General features: G+C 40.0%; 1 protein-coding gene across 3 annotated transcripts; it reads right to left on the bottom strand.

Moving 5' to 3' along the window:
- Nucleotides 1–4,352: 4,352 nt before the first annotated feature.
- On the bottom strand, nt 4,353–24,728 carry rnpc3 (RNA-binding region (RNP1, RRM) containing 3). 3 transcript variants are annotated; one of them, XM_084938943.1, is made up of 16 exons: nt 24,641–24,728; nt 23,687–23,837; nt 23,540–23,587; nt 23,341–23,450; nt 23,113–23,202; nt 19,620–19,731; nt 18,882–18,950; nt 16,737–16,879; nt 15,713–15,838; nt 15,182–15,327; nt 12,092–12,289; nt 9,948–10,042; nt 9,120–9,178; nt 7,013–7,145; nt 4,827–4,904; nt 4,353–4,419 (listed from the first exon to the last, which is right to left on the bottom strand). In XM_084938943.1, exons 2-15 carry the CDS (start codon nt 23,831–23,833, stop codon nt 4,836–4,838), a joined length of 1,545 nt encoding a protein of 514 aa, XP_084795069.1. In that variant the 5' UTR covers nt 23,834–23,837; nt 24,641–24,728; the 3' UTR covers nt 4,353–4,419; nt 4,827–4,835. The 3 variants fall into 3 exon arrangements, with proteins under 3 accessions (XP_084795069.1, XP_084795067.1, XP_084795068.1); XM_084938941.1 differs by having other exon boundaries at nt 4,353–4,683; XM_084938942.1 differs by lacking the exon at nt 24,641–24,728 and adding an exon at nt 24,483–24,632 and having other exon boundaries at nt 4,353–4,683.
- Nucleotides 24,729–25,320: the final 592 nt, after the last annotated feature.

A 25,320-nucleotide genomic window follows, 5' to 3' on the forward strand; every position in this document is an offset into this window, starting at 1 on the left:
GAATACTGTGGGGGAAGAGGAAGGCAGAAACCTAAGGGCTGTTACACACTGTGTTGAAAAAGAAGATGCAAAGAAAAAATGACACAGAGTATGCACCACACATGGAGACACAGCTGAGAGTTAACATCTATAAGAAACTTTAAATCAAGAATTTGCAAGTACATGCTGTAGGTGTTAGTTTTGTCTCTGCTTTGCCGTCAGCTCAGAGAAGTATCGACAACAACAGCTCATTATGTGTATCCCTGCTGCTCTTTTACCTCGTGTTTTTATTTTTGAAAATCTCAAAAAAGGATAGCATGGAGGTATAATTTTCACCAGACTGAAATGCTGCGGGTGATGTGTATTAAGGAATATTGAAGTAACTTTGAACAAGATACAGTACATCTCTATTAGAGTGTGTCGTTCGCCATTTAATTGGTTAAAACCCGACAAGTTTAACTCCCCGCATTTACTCAGATATGTATGCAAATGAAGCTGTGGCCGATGAGAGGCCCGTGCACCCCAACAGCTCCAGGCTATGACTCGTTAGCTGTGAATTCTACAGTTATTCGCTAACATCAATTCACTCAGGGAAGGCAATACCTCGTAATGTTGGTTCACTGTCAGGTTGAATGTTATCCAACAGCTGGTTTCCCAGTACCAATATACTGACAGAAAAATGCATGTATTCTCTTTGAACCATGCCTTTCTAAAAGTTTCCATTTAAATGCCAGCACAAATAAATCAAACTACTTTAAAATATTCTGTCTGTCTTTTTTTGTTTTTATACATATTAATTCTAAATCGAAAATGACATTTCAGTGTCACTGGTGGCAACGCCTTATTTGATACCCCCTCCTTTGGTCCACGGTTCTTTACAGTATTGCTTCAGTTCATTAAGGTTTGGATGTTTTCATTTATGGACACATTTCAATCAGGTTAATCAGCTTTACTAAACTAAATTAAATAACGCAACATACTACAACATTACAAAATAGCTCTAATAAATACAAATAGCTCTAACTGTGAATATCCCAGTATATTAAACAAAATTACATATCTCTGGTTGACATTGAGGTGCATACTGTCGTTTCTCTGTAAAGTATGTGCAGATAGTAATGTTGTGCAGCTATTGCATTGTGTACGTGTGCGTTAGATGGAGTTGTCCAGGAATGATTTCCTGTGTCATTCAACGTTGCATTTAGGTAATCTCAGTCTATCACAGAGCATCCTCTTGTGACTGGCCAGCACGTTATGGAGTGGATAGGAAGTTTTGTCCAGCATTGTCCTTATCTTGGACAACAAGGTGCCCAGGTCCTATGGCTTGATAGGCTGTCTTTGTTTTTCATTAAAACATGGAACACATGTGTACTATGCCCAAACACCTCGATTTTGGTCTCCTCTGTCCAAAGGACATTGTTCCAAAAGTTTTGTGGTTTGTTGAGATGCAATTCTGAAAACCTAAGATGTGCTGCCATGTTCATTTTAGAGACAAGGGCCTTTTTCCTGGAAACCCTCCCAAAAAGCTACACATGCTTTGTCTTTATCTAATTGTACTGCCATGAAGTTTAACATTTAACATGCTAACTGAGGCCTGTTGATCTTGGGTTTTTTGCAATGTCTCTATGCATTGCAGTCTGGCCAGTTTTCTGTGACATTTACATTCATTCCTGAGAAGTTTTATGACATTGAACGGCTGAATCCAGACTAGCAAACTGCAAAAACGTGTAGATTATATCCACAATAGAGTGCATGCTGTATCTACTCAATAAACAATAAATCTAACTATGTGTTAATGCCCAATTGCATTAAAACTATTTTACTAAATATGGTTAAAACACTGACAGACAATATAAATATATTTTTGGGATAAATTCGACCTTTGGGGTCAATCGTGGCTCAAGAGTTGGGAGTTCGCCGTGTAATCGGAAGGTTGCCGGTTCGAGCCCCGGCTCGGACAGTCTCGGTCGTTGTGTCTTTGGGCAAGACACTTCACCTGCCGCCTACTGGTGTTGGCCAGAAGGGCCAATGGCGTGATATGGCAGCCTCGCTTCTGTCAGTCTGTCCCAAGGCAGCTGTGGCTGCAACTGTAGCTTGCCTCCACCAGTGTGCGAATAATAATAATAAAGTGCATTCAAGCACAGGACCTTACCTTAATCACCTGATTAACATCAGCTGTTTTATTCACGCTTCACAATCACTGTGTCATTCACAGCTGACACCCAACACTCAGTTATATTGATTCAGGTATAAGTATTATAATCTGACAGCACAAATGGATCCCTTACATGCCAACAGCTCTTAATGTATTACCTCCTCCCACCACCCCAACGTTGTAGTTTCATTAAGTTTTAGCCTGAACGGAACATTTAAGTAGTGCTTATAAAGCCAAATCTTCTCTGCTGCTTTGGTTCCGTCAAAGAGCATCACCTCCCTCCAAACCTATCAGTTTAACTCTTAGCTTTTGTGTCTGATTAAACCTTCATGTAGCAAACCAGTTCTTTACTGGTATTAATAATTTTAGGAGCACTGCATTCAGACTGTACCGGGGATATCCAGTACACAACCACAAAGGCTGAAAGCCAGTTGATTCATACAACTGTGATCAGTGACCACAACAGGTACTTGCAGGCATCCAACTTAGCAACATATAATGCCCACTTGTGGACACACATTCAGCAATCCAAAGGCTTGGCTAGACTCAGTAAGTAGATTGCACACCTGGTTGAACCCAAAATATGAAACATATTATCACGATATTACTTCTGGGTAGTTGCAGTAGGTATTAAACAAAGACGGAGCCCGTTTAGAGGAAAGGAAGAACATACATCTTTATCAGCGTCCACTTACAAAAGGTTATCTTCCCTATTGCTCAAATGTTACCTGATAAATGTCCTGGTAACTCTCAATATTTTCACTGCGGGTGGCACATTTGTCATCGTTGAGGTGGCGGGCAGAGTAGGGCACAGATGGGAACTCCTACACACTGGCGTTGACATATGAGCAGCGGGTCGGACCAGACAAGCACGTGTTTGATTGATATCCCCTCGTGCGTACATCTTAACTACCGAGAGGCTGAACTCATGTGCAACGCTGGAATGTAATGAACTACAAGAAGCTTCATAGGTAAAGTTACACAAAAAGTAAAATTACCCCGCATTACTTGGGTAAAACTGTTGCAACGGCAACCACTCTCTCTGCCAACTTTAAATCATACCTCCAAGCTGGTATATGAAGCCTTTTGCGCTCACACGGGGGGATAACTCAATGAAACAGCATTGTGTGATGCATTAGCAGATTACGCATTCCTGATTTGTGATTGGTGGTAGAGTATCAGCTACTTGGAGGTAGTATGCCCACTTTAAAATCAACTTGTCAAATGTGACAAGAAAGATCCAGTAATTAGTACATATTGTCATTCCCTAAAAATAGATGTATTCAGACAACTCGTACCTATACTGATCTGCACATTCATCACGACCCATTTAAATCTATTCTTTGTTGTATGCTTTTTTTTATTGCCGTTTTGGAACCCTTCCACAGGCTGCACTGTACACGTGTCATGTGTGCATTCAAATTTATTAAAAACCTGTAAGATAGAACAGCAGGTGTATGTGAAGGCTACCTCCCTGTGCTTTTAGAAAGAAAAACACCACCACCGGTTTACAGGAGGCTCGCATGTTACTGTATGTGGGCAAGCTGAGAAGAACGGCTCGAGTGAATACAAGAAAAGATACAATGCAACCCTTGTATGGATCTGACGCATTGTAAAAATGTGTCCCTCGGCTGCTCTGCATCTACTTTTAAAGCGCTCCAAGTTGGGGAAAGCTTAACATAAGGACAATCTTCTCGCATGATCAGATTAACGTTTTCTCTTCTTTTGATGCCTAAATATCAGCGACATCACAAACTTTACTTTGTGATTGACGTGAGCCAAAGCACACTTCCAGTATTGCTCATACCTAGAGGACAAAAAACAATTTTATTTCCAAATCTTTAGATATGATGGCTGCTGAGGGGAGAAGTTCACCCTCCAAGGTTTACTCTCTATAATCACACAGATGGAGCCAGCCAGGGATTGTAAAGGTAAGCTAACCCAGTCCCAGCAAGTTTTCCACACACAGCAGTCTGTTTGGTTTGTTTGCTGTCTCTTCAGGACTGTGGGTTTTTTTTTTCCCCCTACTGTTTTGACAGCCTACCATCTGCTTCAGAGCCAATCTCGATCTCATATACCTTGCCCAGTCTGTATTTACTCGGCTGACAGGACTTCAAGTTTGGGACTAAAGATAATCAGTAATGATAGTTTGACTGAAGTGTACACGCAAATGCTGCCATGTGTTTGAGGCGATGATTGGAATAAAACATGACAAAAATAATTTTAATAAAATATTGTATTTAATGGCATAAGAAAGGAAGAAAACATGCTCTGATGACCTCCACCTGAAATTCAGTCAAAAAGGGCAGAAATCAATGAAGAAGTTTAAGATTCAAAAATAGCTTATGGTTACAAAGTCTGTGCTAAAAAAAGACATAAGATACAACAGGCTAGAAAAAGAAAAGAAACCAAAAAAAGCTATACTATAATAATATATTTGTGCTACAATAGCTGCAGTTAAACTGCTCCCCCCTCATTTTTCCCCCAAAGGATATGACACAATAAGGATACAAATGGTTCTGCTGGGCCACAATATCAAGCCTTGGTATCTTGAATAGATAAAGTGTAAACATAATTGTGAAGCGAAAACACCATTGCAATAAACACAAGGCTTGTTCTATATATACAGTGGCATCATGAGAAAAGGCAAATCATTTCCATATTATCATTTCATCACCATATCATCGCTCACCTGCTGACTTCACCTCTGTTTTGGCCCTCTCTTGGTATCTGTGTTGTCTTGTTTCGGTCTTGCAGATCGAGCAAATTGCTGAGAATTGTAGAGTTAAGGTCTGGGGCAGCAAATATTTTCAATTCTATGTACTACTGCAATCTATAATTCATTAATTATCTCACAGCCATGGAGTGTCATTTATTTCTGAACTTGCACAGAGCAGCTTTAGGCCACATCGGCCTTCTTCCTTGTGACACTCACTGCCTCATATGAATTTAATCTGAGTAAAGGTCTCAGCTATTTGTTCATAAATGCCAGAAGACTTCTGGCCAAAATTGACCTTATAAGAGTTTGGGTCTCTTGGTTTCCTGAGGTTGCCTCACTTACTCAGTGACATAACCATAATCATACAGACTGATAAACAGTTCACCTCATGTAGCAGGTTAAATAAAGAGAAGAGATCCAAATGTGTGGAAGACTGTGACTGGAGTGTTTTTGCTAACAAACCTCAGACTAAAACGTATGAGGATTTTATGCCGGGTTTTCTTCAAGCTTACAAATTTTTGCAGCTCTTGGTAAGTGCCATACTGCAGTCTGGCACTTACCAGACTGCAGTATGGCACTGTCAAAAAATCATGACAGGGAATTCAAACTGGGACTGGCTGTCCTCTGCCTAAAGATGTGTGTACCTGAATGAACCTCGGTTCACTTTGTGATACTGCAAACAGACTAGAAAAATATCACATTTAAGCTATGAGTACATGCTTATTTCATTTTACAACAAATGTACGCAAACAAGCCAATCCAGGAAACATTTCTCAGAATAAAGGACTAATTATACAATAATAATTGTAGCGTATAACGCAATATCCACAGCAAAATTTGGAATTAAAAATCTTAACATTTTTGCAGTAACAGTAATTATATAAATAATTTTTGGGAAAAATTAATTTTTTTGCTCAGAGTTGGATGAGAACGTTGACACCAAGCTTATCAGTGTAGCCAGCAGCCACTGTGAATGGTGCAATAGCAAGTGGCACAGCTGTTTGTTATTACCTGGTTGGCCCTTGCTTTATGCTAAGCTAATCTTACTGGCAGCCTCCATCAAATTAGTTTTTAATCAAACAGACTTGAAAGGTACAGCATTACATACAAGAGGAACCAATAAATGCAATCTCAAAGAGTCAAGCAGCTGCGATTGACACAGAGATCAGAAATGAAGGTGAAAGGTAACAAAGTTAACATGTCAACTTCAGGTCAGCCTGCCAAGTGAGTTTCTCCCAACACTGCTGTTGCTGCTTGGACTGCTCCATCAACTTAGAAGACATCTTTTAATCTTTTATTGCATTATATTCAGATTTTAATTTATTTAGATTGAATTTTTTTCTATTTCCTATTTATTTAGCTCCCACTGAATGTTTTTTTAAGCTTTCTGAGCTACTTTGTATTTGGATATGTAGCAAGGTCAGTTCTCCTCCTTTGGAATAATGTCCAAACTTTTGGAATAAATAAAGTGCATCCTCATACTGATATCTTCTGACATAAAAAAAATACCGGTAACCAAAAAAAGACCATCCCACACTTTACTAATCACATAGTGGCTAAAATATTATAAATATGAATAAAACTGAATTGATACTGAGAGACAAATTTTATCCTCTTTTTTTAATTTTTCTGCAACACAGCTGAATGCAGGACAACACCTGAAGTAAATTATGCTGCAGACATCTCTGTTCATTCTTTGAGCTGAAAGACTAATATGCTGTCGACAAGCTAATTGGGTGCAGGATGCACATTAAAACACTATCAAAGTCAATAGCCTTGTTCCATTAAACAAGTTCAAATGTTGATGCATGGTTATCTCTGGAAAGAGGAAGAAAAACAGGTGGTGGTTCAGAGCTGCCAGATATTAGACCATATCCTCCTGAAGGTACCGAGGACCAAAGCCAAAAGCACATCTGTGAAAGCAAGTGCCCACTTGATAAATCATCTCTCAACTACCCCTTGATGTCTGTACCATTTTCTGCACGTTCACTTACATGTCATAGCCACTTAGATCATTTCCTTCTGTTTACCATGTTTTTACCTGCACTGTATTGTTACGCTAAATAATGCACACTAATGGTTACGTTTTTAAATCCAAACAAATATCAGTGCAACCTGAATTCACACGTTGTCTTTGTTTCATCTGACAGAAAGGATACAACAACCAGAGGTTTGTCATAAAGTACATAGCCGTTGGTTTCCTGCAGGGCTTTCTCTGCACTCTGCACACTGGGGAGTCCGACGAAGGCCTGCCCTTTCATCCGCCCCTCCTTCATTAACACAATGTCAAACCTATGGAACAGGAATAAAGACACATCATTATCATTCAAAGCTTGTGGCCTGGTCGACTCAACGTTAAGCTCTGGCTTTTCAGCATTACAAAAGGAAAATGTTATCTGCTCCTGCGAGCTCATAAAACAGCGGCTGTCGGTCATGCGTTAGTGAGACCCAGCAACCTGCAGGTTTTTATTCCAATTAATTGATTCAACTGAGTCGATATTTAGCTGGTAGAATAATTGAAACTCTGTATTAAAGTGCAGTCTACTACCAAAACATTAGGCATGTCTAACTACACTGTGAACACAACATGTCTATCCAGCACACAGTGAAACCTGAAACACTGAATCTCTCTTCTTCATTTCTAATCATTTGGCAACATCAGGTAAGCAGATGGACAGAAAAAGGTAGCTGACTAAATCATTATTTTAAGGTTGACTTCATCAATATAAGTACATGTTAATGACAAACAGCTGTGTAATCACACACATTAACAGTTTAAAACTGTGATGACAAAGAAATTTAGAGACGACAGAAAGCTGTCTTTAATTTTGCTGCTGCACAGCTGAGTGTGAGTGAGCAGCTGCAGACAGCTGGTTAAGTTATCAAGTGACAACATTCACTCACGTTCACCTTAGTTCTCTTAGGACCAGCTTTTCTGTGCTACAGTTTATTTGAATTCACTAAAGACAAGCTGTCATTTGCATAAATCATCAATTCCCCCAAAAACCTGAGATGCTGTTGAAAATACAATTAAAAACAAAAATCTCCCAATTTTCAAAACCCCCATAATTAACTTAAAATAGGATATTAAAAAAATCATATATAATATTTGAAGGTAAAAAATGTACCATTTTAAGAAAAACATTAGCTCATTTTGAATCTCCCCCCATTTATGAACGAGACCCAGAGACACTTGAACTTGTCCCTGACCCAGAGTGGGCACTTCACCCTTTTCTGGAACCATGGCCACAGACTTGGAGGTGCTAATTGTTATTCCCACCACTTTGCACTCAGCTGTGAATGTCTCCAGTGCAAGCGGCAGGTCACCATTTTTGGAAAACATGCACCCTGCATACCCCATATATGCATATATAAAGGTTTTAGAGCAACAGAGCTCTCATACAGACGACATATTTTGCATATTTCAGCAATACGATGCTAAACTGCATCCTGCACAAACATCTTTGTAGCTGACTTCAGACCTTTCCCCAACTGAAAACATTTTGCACATCATAAAATTAAAAAACATGAAAGCCAACAGGAAAATATGAAAGTTCAGGACTGTTGAGCAGCTAGAATTCTAAATCAGACAATAATGGGACAACATTCCTCTCCCAGCAGACCAACAGCTGGTCTCCTCAGTTCCCAGATGTTTGCAGATTGTTGTTAAAGAAGAGTGAATGCGACACCATGTTAAACACGGCCCCACAACAACTTTCTTATACATGTTGCTGCCTTCAAATTCCAAATGACTCATTTTTTTCCCCCTTGAAATTGAACATTTTCGCAGTTTAAACACTCAAAATGTTTTCACTGTTGCAAAAAAGCTGGTGTTCAGAACTCTTTTTCAAAGGTGTTGAGGTCACTAATTGTTGTAAACGCCAAAGAAAAAAAGAAAAAAGCCAAGCAGGTCACTAAAGTGAGAAACTGATTGGCTCGCAGAGTTGCAGTTTCCTTTTTATCACCTGAATCTGTGTTCAGAGTCTGTCCTCAACATAAGCTCGGTTTGATGACTCAGGTGGAATATTCATTTGAAGTAGTGCTGACGCACAAACATAAAAACGTCCCCCATGATCTCTACATCAGTTTAGGTACTTATTAATAACACAAGACAGTGTCAGCATGAACAACTAAAAACTCTCAAGAGAAAGTGACAAATTGCTAGAGTCAAAAAATAGCTCATGAAGAGAAACTTGGGGGGGAGTGAATCACAACTTGTGTTAATATGAAGTAAAGACATGATACGGAGGATTGATGTTAACATACATGTTTCTCTCCTCTTCTGACGAGAGGTTAATGTATCTCCCGTAGATGTACTTCAGCTCCTGAAAGACAAATAATAAACATTAGCAGCAAAAATGATTAGGATTTTATTTATTTTTTGTGATGCATCATTACAAAATTGAATAAATATTAACCCAAAATGTTGATGACACATTTGCTTCGCACTTAATTGAGTCTCTCTGCGAACTAGAAGGCAACAAAGCAGCTTATTGGATAAATCAGCTCGACACAGCCTGGAGGTTAACGGTGGAGATTAAGGCAGCCTGACCTTCAGGTGAGCCCAGAGACGCCCACACAGAGAACACTTTCGCTGCCACCTTTTTTCTCACCTTCACCAGGGCCGTTACTCATAGCTGTGAGCTACGGCTAAGAAGGCCTGCGAATTCACTTAACAGCTTCCGTATCAAATGTAAGGGAAGAAATATCACCATTTTCCCAGGAAGCATAGGGTCAAACAGTGGTAATGTATGACATCATCCTGATATAATGCATTGCAAGAACACCTTTTATGAGGTAGTGGCACCTGTTATTTGTAGCCCCACCAACTATCACTGCTTGGCATCATCACTAGGATTAGAAAAGTAAAGCTTTGCTAGAAAAACACCCACAACCCGATTTCTGCACATCAGTCCATGGACGCTTTATGCAATAGTATAGTTATCATCAAGCTTCTAAAACAAGACATTTTTAAAGATAACTGATGCTATGCCAATTTAATATATAGGACGATGATCCCAGACTCTCATGAAACAACTCCAGTGAACCAAACAACCGCATAAAAGTGGATCAAAGAGCTAAAATTGGACCTACCTTCTCTTCCACTTGCTTTGCAATGTTCTTCACGTATAGTCTGCAGGTTGGCTCGCCAGGTTCATAATTTTTAAACACAGACATCCTTTTTATCTCTGTTTTAAAAGAGAGAAGGAGGGGGTGCCTTGATGCAAGGTGAATTTCAAAAAAAAAAAAAAAAAAAAAAAAAACCGGTACAAAGGATCACAGGGCTGCCTATACCAAAAAATTTAAATAAATTCAAAGTCGTTGCAACTCAATACCATCCGCTCAATGTTTTATTTAAGACGGGATGGAGAAAGAACTAGGCTTAGAAGCTCCATGACTTTAAAGCAATGATTACATGTATGAACTTGTTTTTCAGTGTAATTGGGCATATCGTGCGTTAGCTGGTGTATACGTGCTTCTAAAAACACGGCGTCAGAGAACATGAGACGTAAAGTATTGGTTGGCTAGCCCAACTATTTAATAAAGGTCTACCTTTCTGTCAAATTTGCTCTCATGCCAGGGAGAAACAAAACAAGTTGTCTAAAATGGTTTAAATATACATGAAAATGTGCATTTTTCCACATTTAAACCTATGTAAATGGCCAGCAGAGCCAGAGGAATGTCAGTGTTTATTTGGAGGTGTTTTCACCTATTCAACTAAACTAAACAGCAGGATTTGAAAGCAGCTCTGCCCTGAAGCTGAATTTAAGCTAACCTGCCCTGCAAAGCCGAGTAGACCTGTAAATGATAATTCTGTCTGTGAGTCACTGGATAAATTGTAAATAATTACGATAACGGAATCTTAAAATCACAACCTCATTAGAGAAAATGACTTGTAATCATCATCATCTTCCCTACAACCCTGCTAATGTCAGTAATGTTGATCATTTTTGGCCTTCCTGAGTAATGGAAGTTTCAAAGTTTTATATAACACACACCAACAGCTAGATAGACAAAAGCACTGGGCCACCTACCAGATCAGTCTTTGAGCTGATGTCTTATGAGTCAGCAGAGCGTTGGTGACTTTTAGCCACTATACGCCTCAGCACTCAGCGCCACCGTTCTGTAAATTTATGTGGCTGCCACTTTGTTGCCGACACACTGTGGTTCCTAACCGCTTCCACTTTGCAATAATACCACTTACAGCTGATTGTAGAGTATCTAGGAAGGAACTGATCGGCGGCAACAAGTATTACAGTCAAGCTACTTTCGGCTGCTCACTTGTCACAAGGGGCTGCCGCAGTGGGAAGCTCTGCATGTTTGATTTGGCAGCTTTACGGCAGACTCTCTTCCCAACGCAACCCACAAAGGGGCTGGAATTACCACCAGAACAAAAACTCTGGCTGGAATTGAACCAGTGACCTTTTGCCTGCCAAGCAAACATGTGAACCACTAAAGGTAGACTGCACGGCTAGGTTGTTGATTCTACACAGGGAGAACGATGTTACTTTACTCCCTTATCTCGTCTTAAAATGTTTCAGATTAACAATCTGCTGACGCTGAATGCTTTGATATTTTGCACTCAAAAAAAGGTGAGTGTAATATTAGACGGTCACAGTCAGTAGAAGCTAATTAGAAGCAGGGTTTTCCAATGCCAAAAAAAAAAAAAAATGTTCCATATTTACCACCAGCTCCTGTTTCTGTGAAGGATGTCTTTCAAGACAGATTTTCCACAATTTGCACTTCTTTTTTGTTTTAGCCATGATGCCTCTCAGCTAACTGGCAGTTTACGCTAATATGCATTTCAAAGTATCTACTGCTTCTACTCTACTCGCATCTAAACAAAGGAGGGAATCAGAATATATTACAGCTCCTTGAAATGGAAAGCAAGGACTTTTGGAAACTGACACAGCAGCTGATGCACAATAAACTGGACCAGCAGAACAACAGTTCCATGAAAAAGTGACTACTGTAATCACATAGCTAACCTAAAACTGCATTTTTGGATTGTTTCTTACTGATTGATTAATCTGGTAAGTATGAAAATGATGTGACTCAGATCCTATGGCCTTTGCAGTGACTAGATCACACCCTGCATCACACTATGCATTTTATCCTTACAAAGAATCAATGACAAGGTGCACTGATGCTGATAGCACGAGGTGGCCCAACCCCTTTACTAAGAGACTTTGTTGCCTTTTCCTTTAATCTGTCACATTTCTGTGCGTTACATTTACCATCTCTTGACAGCCGTCCTTTCTCCAGCTCCTTCCTCGAGATGACATCTGAGACGAGATCCTGCTCGTTGTCGCTGCGCTCCTCCTGCTGCTTTGATGCCTGTGTGCTGAAGTAAAGCTTCCCAAAACCTTTAGCCTCTGCTTCCTCCTGATTGCTGCTGGGCTTGATCTCGCTCTGATCCACTTGAACGGACGATGCTAAGGGAGAAAAGTATAACCGTGCTAAAACCTGTGTATCACATTGTTACATTAATTATGCACGCATTTCTCATGTGCCACTAAGTTAGATCTGCTCAACCGCTTTATGGTATCAAAAACAGGAGGATGACACTCTCCCTCTAGCACAGTTGAGGTTTTCAAAGTGTTTACCAGTAGCAGATGGTGAAATAATCACTTCCAAAATGTTTATCCTCTTCAGTAAACACCACCAGCTCTGGATGGGGATGGGAGGGTGGAAGCAAATCCTCTTGGTCACAATTAGTTTAACATATTGATATTTAAATTTCTCACTGTGGCATCAGTATAATCCGAGTTGGAAATAATGATTTCTTTGTCGGGATTAATACAACAGGGTTTCATACGGCAAAGAAATAATGAAAAAGGTGGAAGGTTAAACTTGGTGGCGCTGACTACTGGAAGACGAGCAAACATAAGCACATTCAGTCTCTGTGAAATAAAGAACTGTAATCAAAATTCTCTCCTGTTTTGCAAACATGGGTTTGAAAGGCGGTGGAAGGATAACTCTTTTGAGGAGCACATGAATGCACACACACACACACACACTCACATGTTGTAGATGGAATTACTAAGAGCAGTGAGCCTCTACAAATCCGAGGAGGGTGGGGGGAGTTGTCACCCACGCAAGGTGTATGTGTGTGTGCACTGGAGCAAGAAGCGTTGGGGAGCTTTTCTGATACACTCTCTGCAGAGAACTAGATCGCTGCTTTCAAAATTATCCTCCTCCTTATCTACCCCCACCTCCCCTTTTCATTTAAATAGCTTGTTTATCGGATCCCACACCTCCACTTCCCCAAAACAAGACTAATCCAAAAAGCCACCTGTCATAGTTTATCTTTCCCCTGCCTTTAGGAAATCTTTTGTGTTTGACTTTGAGATCTATTTTACTTCGCAGGGACTTGCCAGAGAGTGAAGTTGTAGCTAGAGAGCAGGGAGATAAGGCAAACAGGGAACTGCACAGCTGACAAGTAACACAGACTGTGCCCTCAATGACATTTGCTCATACAGATAATGGTTAAACCTTTTTGGTGGCAGTTTCTACCGTGATATACTGCTGTGTAACACTTGGCTGCGACTTCATCCATGGTGCGGGCTTTAACTTATGTCAATAGGAACATCAAAACACCTCCTGCATCAATGTGATAATAAACATGATGTATAGTAATAACTAAATCCCTACACTGCCTCAGCTGCACAGAAGGACATAAGCAAACCCATCTTTAAACTTTTGCGATGTATTTGGAGACTGCAGCATTTTATCTTAACGGTAACTATAAAAGTAGCTTTTTGCATGTCTTAATAAAACTTAGCCTTTGTTTCTCACATGCTAGAGATTTAACAATTTTCCACATCTGTGGCTCAGTACACATGTGGATTTTTTATTTTTATTTTATTTTATTTTTTTTTAAATAGAGGGGGAAAAAGCAAACTTCGGGTGGGTCATCCACATAAAGAACGTCGGTGGGTTGATCCCTGACTTCTCCAATCCACATGCTGAAATATCCGTGGCCAGGACATGGACAATACATCCATCAGCATGTGTCAATGACAGAAAGTGCTTGAAAGCTATGTGTGATCATGGTTAACTAGCACAATCAACATTGGAAACTGACTAATTAACATTGCATCATTACATAGTTGTCATGGCTGCCACTTCTCATTTCTTAATGATGTCATATTTTAACACTGCTTATGCTAATATAAAACATGCAGTAAATGTCTGGAGCTTTTCTACTCTACCTGAACACTCAAAGTGCTTTACACAACTTTCATCATTCACTTTTATTCATGCACACACATTCATTGGTGCACTGGAGAGCAGCTCTGGGTCAGGATCTTGATCAGGGGTATTTGACATACAGACTGGAAGCAGCCTGGGATCGAAGAACCAACCTTCCGATTAGTAGACGACCTGTCCTACCTCCTTCTACAGTTTCTGCTCTTCACCTTTACCACATTTCTACATCCTCATAAAGTTTATTAGTAACTCACAGAGCTCTATAGCTCTGGCAGCAGGTTGGAAGAAGCAAATTACAGAGATCATATTTTATTGTTGGAAGTATTAAATCCACCTTTAGCAAAGATCTGTATATCCCTCTTTGGAATCACACTAAAAGTTAAGCAGCGATTAAAAGTAAAAATAAATAAACATCTTTCTTGTGATAATTAAGCACAGGCATTTGGATTGTACCTTAAAATGTAAATAAATTAAAAACAGATAATTTTTTGTGTGAAATGATCCTTGTCATTCTGTAATCCTTTAATCATATGTTACATTGGTTGTCTGTGCCTCAAGATTTCATGTCTTGTGCATAACTAAACAAACAAATTACGGTCTTGCAAAGCCACCTGTGGTTGATGGACGACTTCTTCTATCTCAATTTCCTTTTCAAACAGTAACTCTGGCTGAAGTGTATCTTTCCAATGTCATCAGTACAACTTAAATAAGTTGATTAATGAATCAGTCAAGAGAAGGACCAACAATTTTGATAACTGGGACAAAAAGTCTCAATTTCATTTTTTGTACCTTTTTTGTTACCATTTCTGTGAAACGGTTATTTTTACCCTTCAACAATGGCAGGCTCCTTTATCTCAGCTGTTTGTCCTTTTCAAAAAAAAAACAACAAACAAACAAAAAAAACAAAAAACAACACACCATCATGAATTTCTACAACTGATTAACTACTCTAAACTTCCTCCTGCTTTCCTCTTTACATTACTCGAAACTGAATATCTCTTGATCTTCAGTTTCAGAGGCATCAGCTTGGAAACTGTCATGACTCAACAAAAAAGCTCAATCCAGTAAAACTAGCCAACATAATTGACAGTAGAAATTGTGGGAGGGAGGATTACCTTTGCCCTCGTCGTCTTCTGGCTGAGCTGGCCTACTTCCTTCAACAGCAGCTGCTACATCCGGAGCGGAAATGCGGAACTCAATTTTCCTCGGACCGGCGGCGTGGGGCTGCTCAAACACATCCGAGGGCTGCAGAGTCGCAGCACTGAGGACAACAAAGATAATCACTGCTACCCTCAACTGCAATCTCTAAAAATAACCTACAATAAAACTGAGCTCCTGAGCTCCTTACGGTTCAGGATATTTTGTTCTGGTCAACCTGAGATATTTCCCAGTCCACAAACATGTGGCCAGGAGACTGTGTGTTTGTGTATATTTATAGTTTAGTAACAGAGTTTGTGGCCTGTCATTAAGGGAGCGTGGGCGTGTGTGATGCTGAAACAATAAGTCTCCGAGCCGCACGAGGCTGTGTTTATGAGGAAGACTTATTATCTGGAGGTTTTTGCCCTCTCTCTTTAGCTGCCTGTGAATACTGTCCTGAGATGAGCGATGCGTGAGGACTGTGACATGCATGAGTGCCTTTGGTCTACCTCTGAGAGTCTGGCTTGGGAGCATAGAGTAGATCCTTGATCCTGGGCTTCTTTCGTTTTGAAGCTGTTTTTGGTCTCAAGGGTCGCTTGCATGCTTGGTTGACCAGGCCCATCAGACGAACAATCCTGAAATAAACCAAGCATAGGGAATAAGGGGAAAATCGTTCAATAAATAAAAATCTATGAAGCTACTACTGTAATCACACATTTGCAAATGTATATGGATAGTTAAATATCTGCTGTAATCAGATTTAGAAATGTATAAAAAAAAATTCTCTAAATTTATATTCTGATTTGTAAATGTGCAGAAGGATCATTGGATCATTGATTTTCCAGGTCTCTGGAGCTCAGCTGGAGGGCTGGGACATCACTTTGGTGATTATCTTCTATAACACGTCAGTCTAAAATCATCCATAGGTGGTCAACTGGGAGGAGACCTGGTGACCGCAAAGACAGTAGTATATGATTCACACTAGTTTTTTTTTTTTTTTTTTTTTTTTTTTTTTACTCAGACCATTCAGCGAGTCCTCAGACCCCAACACTGGAGGCACAGCCGTTCTGGAAGATACCACTCCCATCAGGACAGGAATGTTTCATCACACCATAAAGGTGATCACTCAGAGCAACTTCATATCGATTGGCAGTGACCCAAACCATGCCGGTATCATTCCACTGACAGCCAGCCAACGCTGTCGATGTAAGGTTCAAAGATTCATATTTGCCCTTTAGTTTGTCACCTGCTGCTAAAGTGGAGCAAAAGTCAGACACGAAAATCTTTGCATTTACACAATTGTGGATCTACACGAGCTTTATGCATATTTAGAAAATATGACAGGGAGTGAGATACAGATGTGAAAGTCTCCACACACATTTGCAACTAATCTTTTCTCTAGAAAGATTAATACTGATGAATAATATGTTAATACGCCGGCATGACCGTTAGCTATGATGAGGTGCAAAACTATCTGAAAGCCAGTCTGACTGTCTCAAACAGTGTTTGTGCTGCACGCTGTCGTCGCCTCACCTCTCTTTGTCTTCGTCGTCTCCACTCTCATACTCGGATTCTTCCTCGCTGCTCATTTCCATCTCCTCCTCTGGTAAAGGGGGATAATCGGGAGGGAAGGGAGGAGGCATGGGGATGGGTGGAGCAGGAGGCAGGAGTTCAAACTGCGGGAAAGAAAATTACATGGCTTAGCATACAAATGGGAGAAGCGACGGCTGATTTTGATTTTAAATTAAATACAGATATTTTGAAATTCGACAACAGTCAAAGGAGATGACTTTACGGTACAAAAAACAACAATTATTTTTGCAGTTGAGCAACCTGACGACCAGCTTCTAATAACTAATAAAATGTAAGAAAACGAGCGCACAATAGAACCAACGTGTCAGAGGAAAAAAGGAAACTCCTATCACAGCTGGACACAGCATTCCCGGACATTTTGCATGAGAGAGGATCTCTCCCTTCACATCCTATCAATTGTTTTTTTGTCTATGACTTTGACATTTTGAACATTGGAATTTCCTTGAATATTGAGCATCATTGCTTCTGAACATTGCTTCTGAACTACCATGTCAGTTACATACAGTTAAATGTAAAGTTTCTGTTTAATTAAAACTATTCAATTCTTTATTCTCTGTCTCTGCTGTTTTTGCTGCTTGCATGTGTACAGTATATGAACCCTTTTGTAATCACTAAGGCTGGAAAAGACGAGTGAAAGCCTGACTTTAATAATTAACGGACCCTCTAATAGCAGCAGCCCCCATCAGACCTTGGCTGTAGCTGCTTCTGACACTTCCAAATGGTTTTTGGCATCTTTTTGGACCGCTCCTCTTTACAAAGCTGTTTCAGTCCATCAATATTTCTGGGATGTTTTGATTGAACACAATTCCTCAGGTCATGCCACAGAATCTAAACCGAGTTAAGGTCAGGTCTCTGTCTTGCGAGTTTCATCCTTTTAACCATCCTTCTGTTGATTTACTCGTGTGCTTTTTGTCACTGCCCTGTTGCATCACCCAACCTCCCCTAAACTTCAGGGCATGGACTTCTTGCCTGAATTTCTCCTGTAAAATTCATTATTCCTTCAATGATAGCAAAGGAAAGTGTTTTGGGACAGGCGGTTGATTTTCTTTTCTCTTTTCCTATTTTGCAAACCTTTTTTGTGGACTGTAGTGCTTTGGGGTGTCCTTCCATTAACACAATTCTTTCTCAGCGCTTTTCTTACAGTTGAGACATCAAAAAGGATTTCACAAGTTTACCAAGAGATTTCTGCAGGTAGTTTTATGTTACCCTCGGGTTGTTTTTTCACTTCTTGCAGGACTGCACACTGTGTTCTTGTGTGATCTTTGCCCACTCCACTTCAGCTAAAGTAGCAACCTGTCCTGAATTTGTCCTATTTGTAGGCACTTTGCAGACTGATGAGCACTCAGGTCTTTAGAACGGCCGTTGCAGCCTTTTCCAGCTTTGGGTATAAAGCCTGCTGTGATTTTGTTGAGGTATGGTTCATGCCAACCAATCATTTGAGGGAAGAGCAGCACCTGCATCTGCTTTACTGAAACACCAAACTCAAAGTAGTTTTTGGAGAAGTTCTGAATGTGAATATTTACTCATTATTTTTCCCTGTTTGTGTATTATTAGTTTACTCAGACTGTGTCTGAATAAAGTACTCATAAAATACCTTTTATGAGTACTCAGTGTAGAAATACTGATCATACCAAAGGGTTCCTGCATCTGAAAGTGTGACGTGAACACATGAAAGTTCTGATGATTAATAAATAAGCTAACTGGTACATTTGTATATTTATATGCATTTTGACAAAAAAGAATATGAACTATGAATGGAGAGAAAGTAGGGATATTTTGGCTGATCTGGGAAAAGTGCTCACATTTACTGCTCAAACATGTTCTTTTTACATTTAAGAACTTTCAGTCTCTGTATTTGGGAAAGTCAAAAAGTTAAGGAAAGGTGGGGATCTATAGTTCTGCTCATCAACCTAAAGACACACAGCTGAGTGTTACTGCCTTAACAAGCTGTCTAACTCTCAGAAGTACATTTTGTGAAACATCACACCTGCTTTTTTTTTTTTTTTTTTTTAAAAAAAGCAAAAATCTTCACATTTACACACTTGGAAAGAGCGTTACATTCAGTGATGGTGTACAGAAGCTTACCATGGGTGGTCTGGCTGTGATTGGGCCAAAAGGACATGGCAAATTCATCTTGTTCATCAGATGAAGTACCTGTATAGTTTGAGATATGAGTTTGAGAACAGTGAAAATTCATACCACAGGCTGGGGGGAGAGAGAGCAGGTAATATAAATATATATTGCCGCTCTCAAACAGGCAGCCGGAAACTCGGGCTCCATATGTAAAACAGATTTCCAGGCTTTCGCATACAAATACGAGGATCAAGGTGAGATTGAGGCTCGAGTGAGATGCCTACGATGAGGCAGAGCACTGGGAGAGCTTCTCCGAAACACACTAGCACCACCAAGCCGCTGACATGGGGAACAGCAGCAATTAAAATCCAGGCAGCGCGGCTCCCAGGGAAATGTTAAACCCATAACTCATGCCGCCCACTTATGGTTTATTATTAATACTTGCTTCCCAAATTGAGATTTAAAAGGCAAATGTTTGCTGTTTGATCTTTAAGAGCCTGGATGCAGTTCAAAAACCTCTGGGACACTTATTCCAGAATCATATTCCTATTTTACAATATAAATGTACGGACTCGAAATGCTGTCACATTAGCTTGAGTTTTTTCTTTCCTGCACCAATTCCCACTTACCCAAAATAAACACAGGGACATCATTATTATTATTATTATTATTATTATTATTATGGCCAGCATCTGCGCATCAAGGTAAAATAACAAATAAAACCACACAAAGGAAGCTGCGTTTACTCACTTGAACATAAAACTTTGGCACGCTCATGAGGGCGTGTGTTATATTTGTCAGAATGCCATTAGAGGGTGGTGGATATAAATATTTCAAAGTGGGATTTGATTGAAACTTCAACCTGTAGGAGAAAGAGAGAGAGGGGGAAAAAGAGAGTTAGTTTAAACCTGCAACTCCCTGCCTTAAATACAATAAACCCTTCACTGAAAGACAGTCACGAGAAAAAAAAAAAGTATGGAAATTAGCGTGGAAACAACTGACGTTTTGAATACATCTGAAGGAGCAAACACTTGATCCATTTCAAATGAGTGCATACAGATGAAGGTGATGTACTCTAAACAAATTCAGTCATTTTCTCAATTTCTATACACAAAGCAGTCAAACGGGAATGAAGCATGTACATTTCTATATTTATCTCCTTCAAATCTAAAATTGGAATCCAGATTAAAGTACAAGTGATGTGAGTCTGCTCAGGGGAACGACAGGTGGAAACGGTCTCGAGCCAAGAAATCCTAGAAAGGACTAAACCACGCTTGGCCGGTGACCAGACAGGAAAACACCCAACCTTTAGGAATAATGTGCTCTGTACTAGCAAATCAAAAACAGTGTTTTAGGGTTATGCTGTTAGTTTATGGCTTTACGGAGCATGTCCCTTGCAGTCTCTGATTCAACTGTAAAGTCGGCATCACACCAAGGACTGCTTGAAGATCATTTTAGGCCATCTGCTCCAAGAATTAATGCTGAACCAGAAGTGACTTTTGAAGAGGATAATGATCCTAAGAACAGCAGCAAATCCACCAAAAAATGGTTTCGGCATGAGAAACGGAGAGGTAGAGGAGAAGGAACAGTCTAGTCAAAGCTCAGATTTAGAAATTTCAGAAAGCCCACTGAAAATGTGGGATTAAATCATGTAAGAAAACCCTCAAACATCCTGAGAATGAATGAATATTGCATATAAATTGGTCAAAAGTTAAAGCAAGATGATGTCAGAGACTGGCAGACAATTATGTAACACGTCCCTGTTTTGTTTTTTGTTCTTTTTATAAGCACTGTTCAAAGATAATCAAGCGTTTGCTTTCTCAAATACTTTTTATGGGATAAACTTCTTCACATGACTATATGTCAAAACAACAGTCGCACATCAGTGTGTGGCCCAGGCAGTGGCCCTACCTCTTGCTAGGAGGCCTATCATTAAGATTAAAAGCACAAGCCATGCCGTGTCAGCACAGCAAGGCTGGTCCTCGGGAAATAGATTTCTTAAGGTGCCAATCTACACAGCGTGGGACAACAAATTCACCTACACTCAAGACTAATGAGCAAAGACTGAAGGTAGGAGAGAGTTATTTAATTTGCCACTAGAAACAGCAGTTAAAGGTGCGGCGGTCTGGTAAATGGTGCCTTAACAGCACTCCAACTCACCTTCGTCATCATTTGATTTTGTGAATGTAGATTCTGTTGTGTCGCGGCTTGAAGCCACATGTCATCAGCAAGATGTTTTTCCCACAAACATTTCTCCTTTGTTCCAGCGCTCAACCACAACTTCCCCAATTAGAATGAAAGCAAGCTGAAGTTAAGGATCTTAACCACAGAGCCCGACCGATACTGATATTTAAGGATTTTAAAAAAGTCATTCTGATCTTTTTAACCACTGTTTTTTTTTTTTTTTTTTTAGATTTTCCAAACATTTGCTACATGTAGTCATTTATTTACCGGACTTGACTGGATCAGCTGGTTGTTGTGCTTGTGGTTCCAAACATGTGCTTCTTGTGTTTAAAATTGAAAAACAGGAATGTTGCAAAGCGCCCTCTGGTGGGCAAACTATGAAACATCAACACTCATAATATAGTTGAAGGGTGTTTCTCCCATTTCCTCTTTACTTTTAAAACGTTCCCTTACCGACCATTATAAATGCAGCTAATATTATTGGTCGCTAGCAGCAAACAGCTAGTAGCGGTCGCCGATAAAGTCGGACTGTGGTTGTATGCCTCTCCCAGCTCAGTTTTTTCCAGTTTGCATCAATGTGAAATTTGTAAGATGATTAAAATCTCCCCTTCTGCTCTTTAATTATTAATGGCCAGGAAAAAAAAAATACATGTTTTGCAACGCATCAGCATATCACAGTGAAGCTGACCTTTGCCCACAAAAATCCAATCAGCTCATCCATGACTGCCATAAAAAATGTTTTTAAATTCATTGTGGCAACTCAAATACACATCTTGAGCCACAGCTCTCCACAGTAAAATAAATCTATATTACATCCTGGACGTCATCTGATTGAAAGGGTTTAAATATCTGGTTTCAACTCTGTAATCATTACATGCATTATGATGCTAAAGATATTATTAAAATCTTGAAGCTTATTTTCACCCGCTGGCATTTGAGCGTCTGATTTGCACCTACTCAAACAGACTTTACTTATTTCTTCTAAAGAAAACAACGTAAAATTGTTTTCTTAATTATTAGCATATAATTTGCCACAGAACAAATTACAAAAATGTAAATGTGTACAAAATGCAGTTCTAGCCTTTCTGCTTATACAACGATTGAATTAAGAAAATGAGCATAGCTGACCACTATTTTAGAGTCCCTTTTTTTAAAAGCACAGATTAATGTATTTTAAATTCACTTAATATCCCTCAATGTATTATTTAGTCCATAAAAGGAACCAAAGACTAGTGAAAAACAGTGAAAAACATCAGAGTTCTCCTTCCGCAATCACATTTTTGCTGTACAGGAGATTTAAAATACGCCGTCATTGGTGAACTCAAGCTCAAAACAACCAGCAAGTGCAGCTAGCAGGACATCTCAATTTGTCCCTAATCCAACCTTTCTACAAGCTCTAACACACCTAAATGCAATATACTCGTCTAACCAGACAGCACATTCTCTCAGTTTGTGCAGACTAGTATTAGAATATGGAGCTCTTAAGTCTGGGTTGCTGTAGCAGCAGCAAGACAAACTGTCAGAAATGGAGTGAAAGGTATCAAAGACCACCTGGCCCCACCAACTGGCAGGACAGACGGCCTGTCAGGCGCTCAGTGGCGGCCTGGCTATCTAATTGGACACAAGGCGTTTGACAGCTCCCAACTACAGCTCTCAGATTCTCATCCAGGTTTACTGTCAGCCAGCCTCCAGGCAGTTTCTGCATAGCCAAACTGGCAACACTCTGACCGCAGTTTGGAGAACATGTGTCACACATGCATATTTAATCGAATAAGACAGAGTTTGGGCAGGTAATGACTCACAAACTCTGGGTAATGGGAGACGGGGCCTGTCACCAAAAGGCAGAATGCGATAGTGTTTTTGTTTTCTTTTTTTAACCCCACAAAATGGCAAAAAGAACAAAGACTAGAAATCTACAAGGTATCTAATGAATAATGCACTAGAGAATAACATCAGCCAAAAAATAATAATAAAATAAAAAACAAAACAAGTGATAAAAATAAAATGTTTCCTTCCCTCATGTCACACCAGCTTCATGATGACATGCTTTCATTCTTACCCGAGACTCGGTGCAACGCCCGTCTCTATGATGGGAATATTTGGCTGTTTGCTCTCCTGCTTCTTCTGCTCTTGTTTGACATTTTCACCACTACAGAAAGGCAGAGGGGAGGTTCAGACCACTACAAGGGATGCAATCATCCGCTGTTAACTGACAGAGACATTAACAGTCCATCAATTTACATAAGAATGAAGGTCTGTGCAGCCCGGGGTTATTCAGACAGCTCACCTTTCTGACACAGGCGGGTCCTTTAGCACTGTTATGTGATCTTGGCCTTTTGCAAACTCCACAATGAGTGTCTGATCAAGAACCTCTAACTGATGGAGTCTGCTTAGAGCCTACAAAAAAAGATGTTAAGGGGACTGAAAAAGACCGTACAAGACAAAGTGAGAGAAAAACCAGAGGAAGTCTCAAACAAAACTCTTACCCTTGCCGCTGACTTTTCACTCCTAAACGTTGCAAAGGCTGCATGTTTCTGTGGAAATGGACAAACATGTTCAGACTGCCTGGCAACTCAAATGAATGTCAGGATGTGAGATACAGCTCATGGGATAATCGGTGAGGAGAAACGTACCAAGCGGCCCCTGTTTGAGAAGACTCTGACTGACTCAGCTCCGAAATACTTCAGGAGGTCTTCCTTCTCTTCCTCGCTGAGCTCAGCTGGTAAGTGGTGGACAAGCAGTGTTTTACTGCAGTTTGTTTGGACTGGGTCTTCATTCATTTTGCTGTAGGACAGCAGTAAGAGAAATGGCAGCAAGTTAACCTCACAAACCTCCATCAGTGAGCAGCACTCACCTCCTGTGTCCAGTGATAACCACTACCTAATAAGCAACCTTTCACCTAAAAGAGCAATTTCACAGGCTAACTGGTGGTGCAATGCCTCTTGATACTGTCTGCCCCACTGATGCTTTTGACCGGCTCTATGTTCAATATCTAAATCGTTTAATTTGGTGCCAGCCTTCGCATACAATCATATATAATAGTCCTGTGACCATACGAGTAGTGAAGATTTAGGTTACACCAGCTGCAGCACATCAGTCTGATACTAACGCTGATGTATTAGACTGGACATCTGACACGTGCTTCTAACGGGCTGAGCAAGCCTCTGTTCAACCCCAAGCAATCGTTAAAGACAATGAGAAATGTGTGTGACTGCAGGCTGAGGTACTAGGTTTATTTAGGCTCATTTATAGAAAAACGTTGGTATTTATTTAAACAAATGATGCCGAATTAATTAATGAATTATGGTCATTTTTTTTAAAAAGCTGAAGTGAAGCGATATAGGACGATCTGCTTTTTCACTAGCAAAGCCAAGTTTAATATGCCTTTCCTCCAATAGCTGCTCTACTCCACGATGACTAAGTCCTTACCGTAATGTGCCGCTAACGCTGGTGCTACACGGAGCTAACGTTAAGCTAATTTATCTCAGCCTTTATATGTTCTGGACACTTTCGAGAACCGAAGTAAAGATTTTAAAACATAAAACAGAGTTCCGAACCGCAATAAACCTTTCTGATCAGAAACTTGCCTCCAAAACCAGCCAGTAAACAAACCCACTTCCGTATTCTCTTCTTCTTATACCATTTGACAGCATCAGGAATGTGCATTAGCGCCACCCTGTGGACTGGAGTATGAAATGTCTAACTTCTTTTTGCGAGTGCCCTTCCTCCGGGACTCTCGTACAGAACACGCATATATGTAAATATAATTTTAAAATGTACTAATATGTAATATTTGATAGTAATACATAGCTCACTGAAGCCCTCTTTCATCACTTATTTGAAAGCTAAAGCGCTAGTGTTTATTATGAAGGAAATACCGGAAGTTAGACAGTTAGACCACTATAGAACATACACGGTAACAATAAATGGTTAGCTTTGGTCTCATGTTTTATAGATGAACTTAAATTATAGCTCGCATTCTGTATTCCTTGTTCCTCTAGTGCGCATCATTTTAATACTTAAATCAGGGGAGTGAAGACTGACAATGGGAGGCAAACCTGAGCAAAGCAGTCGAATTAATAAGCAGATAACGTGTTACAGTAAAGACTGACATGATACCTTCTCATTTCCCACAGAGATGGCTACTTGAAGATGCGTGTTTTTATCGCCCTCTAGTGGTTACAATGAATGACTAAATTCGTCAAGCCAAAGGTGAGAGCACACGGACACTTCCGATGACTACCTCCAAAATACAACGACAAAATCG

The sequence above is a fragment of the Perissodus microlepis genome, chromosome 9 (genome assembly GCF_051167445.1).
Source record: "Perissodus microlepis isolate ML-2025 ecotype Zambia chromosome 9, ASM5116744v1, whole genome shotgun sequence".
NCBI classification, from domain to species: Eukaryota; Metazoa; Chordata; class Actinopteri; order Cichliformes; family Cichlidae; genus Perissodus; species Perissodus microlepis.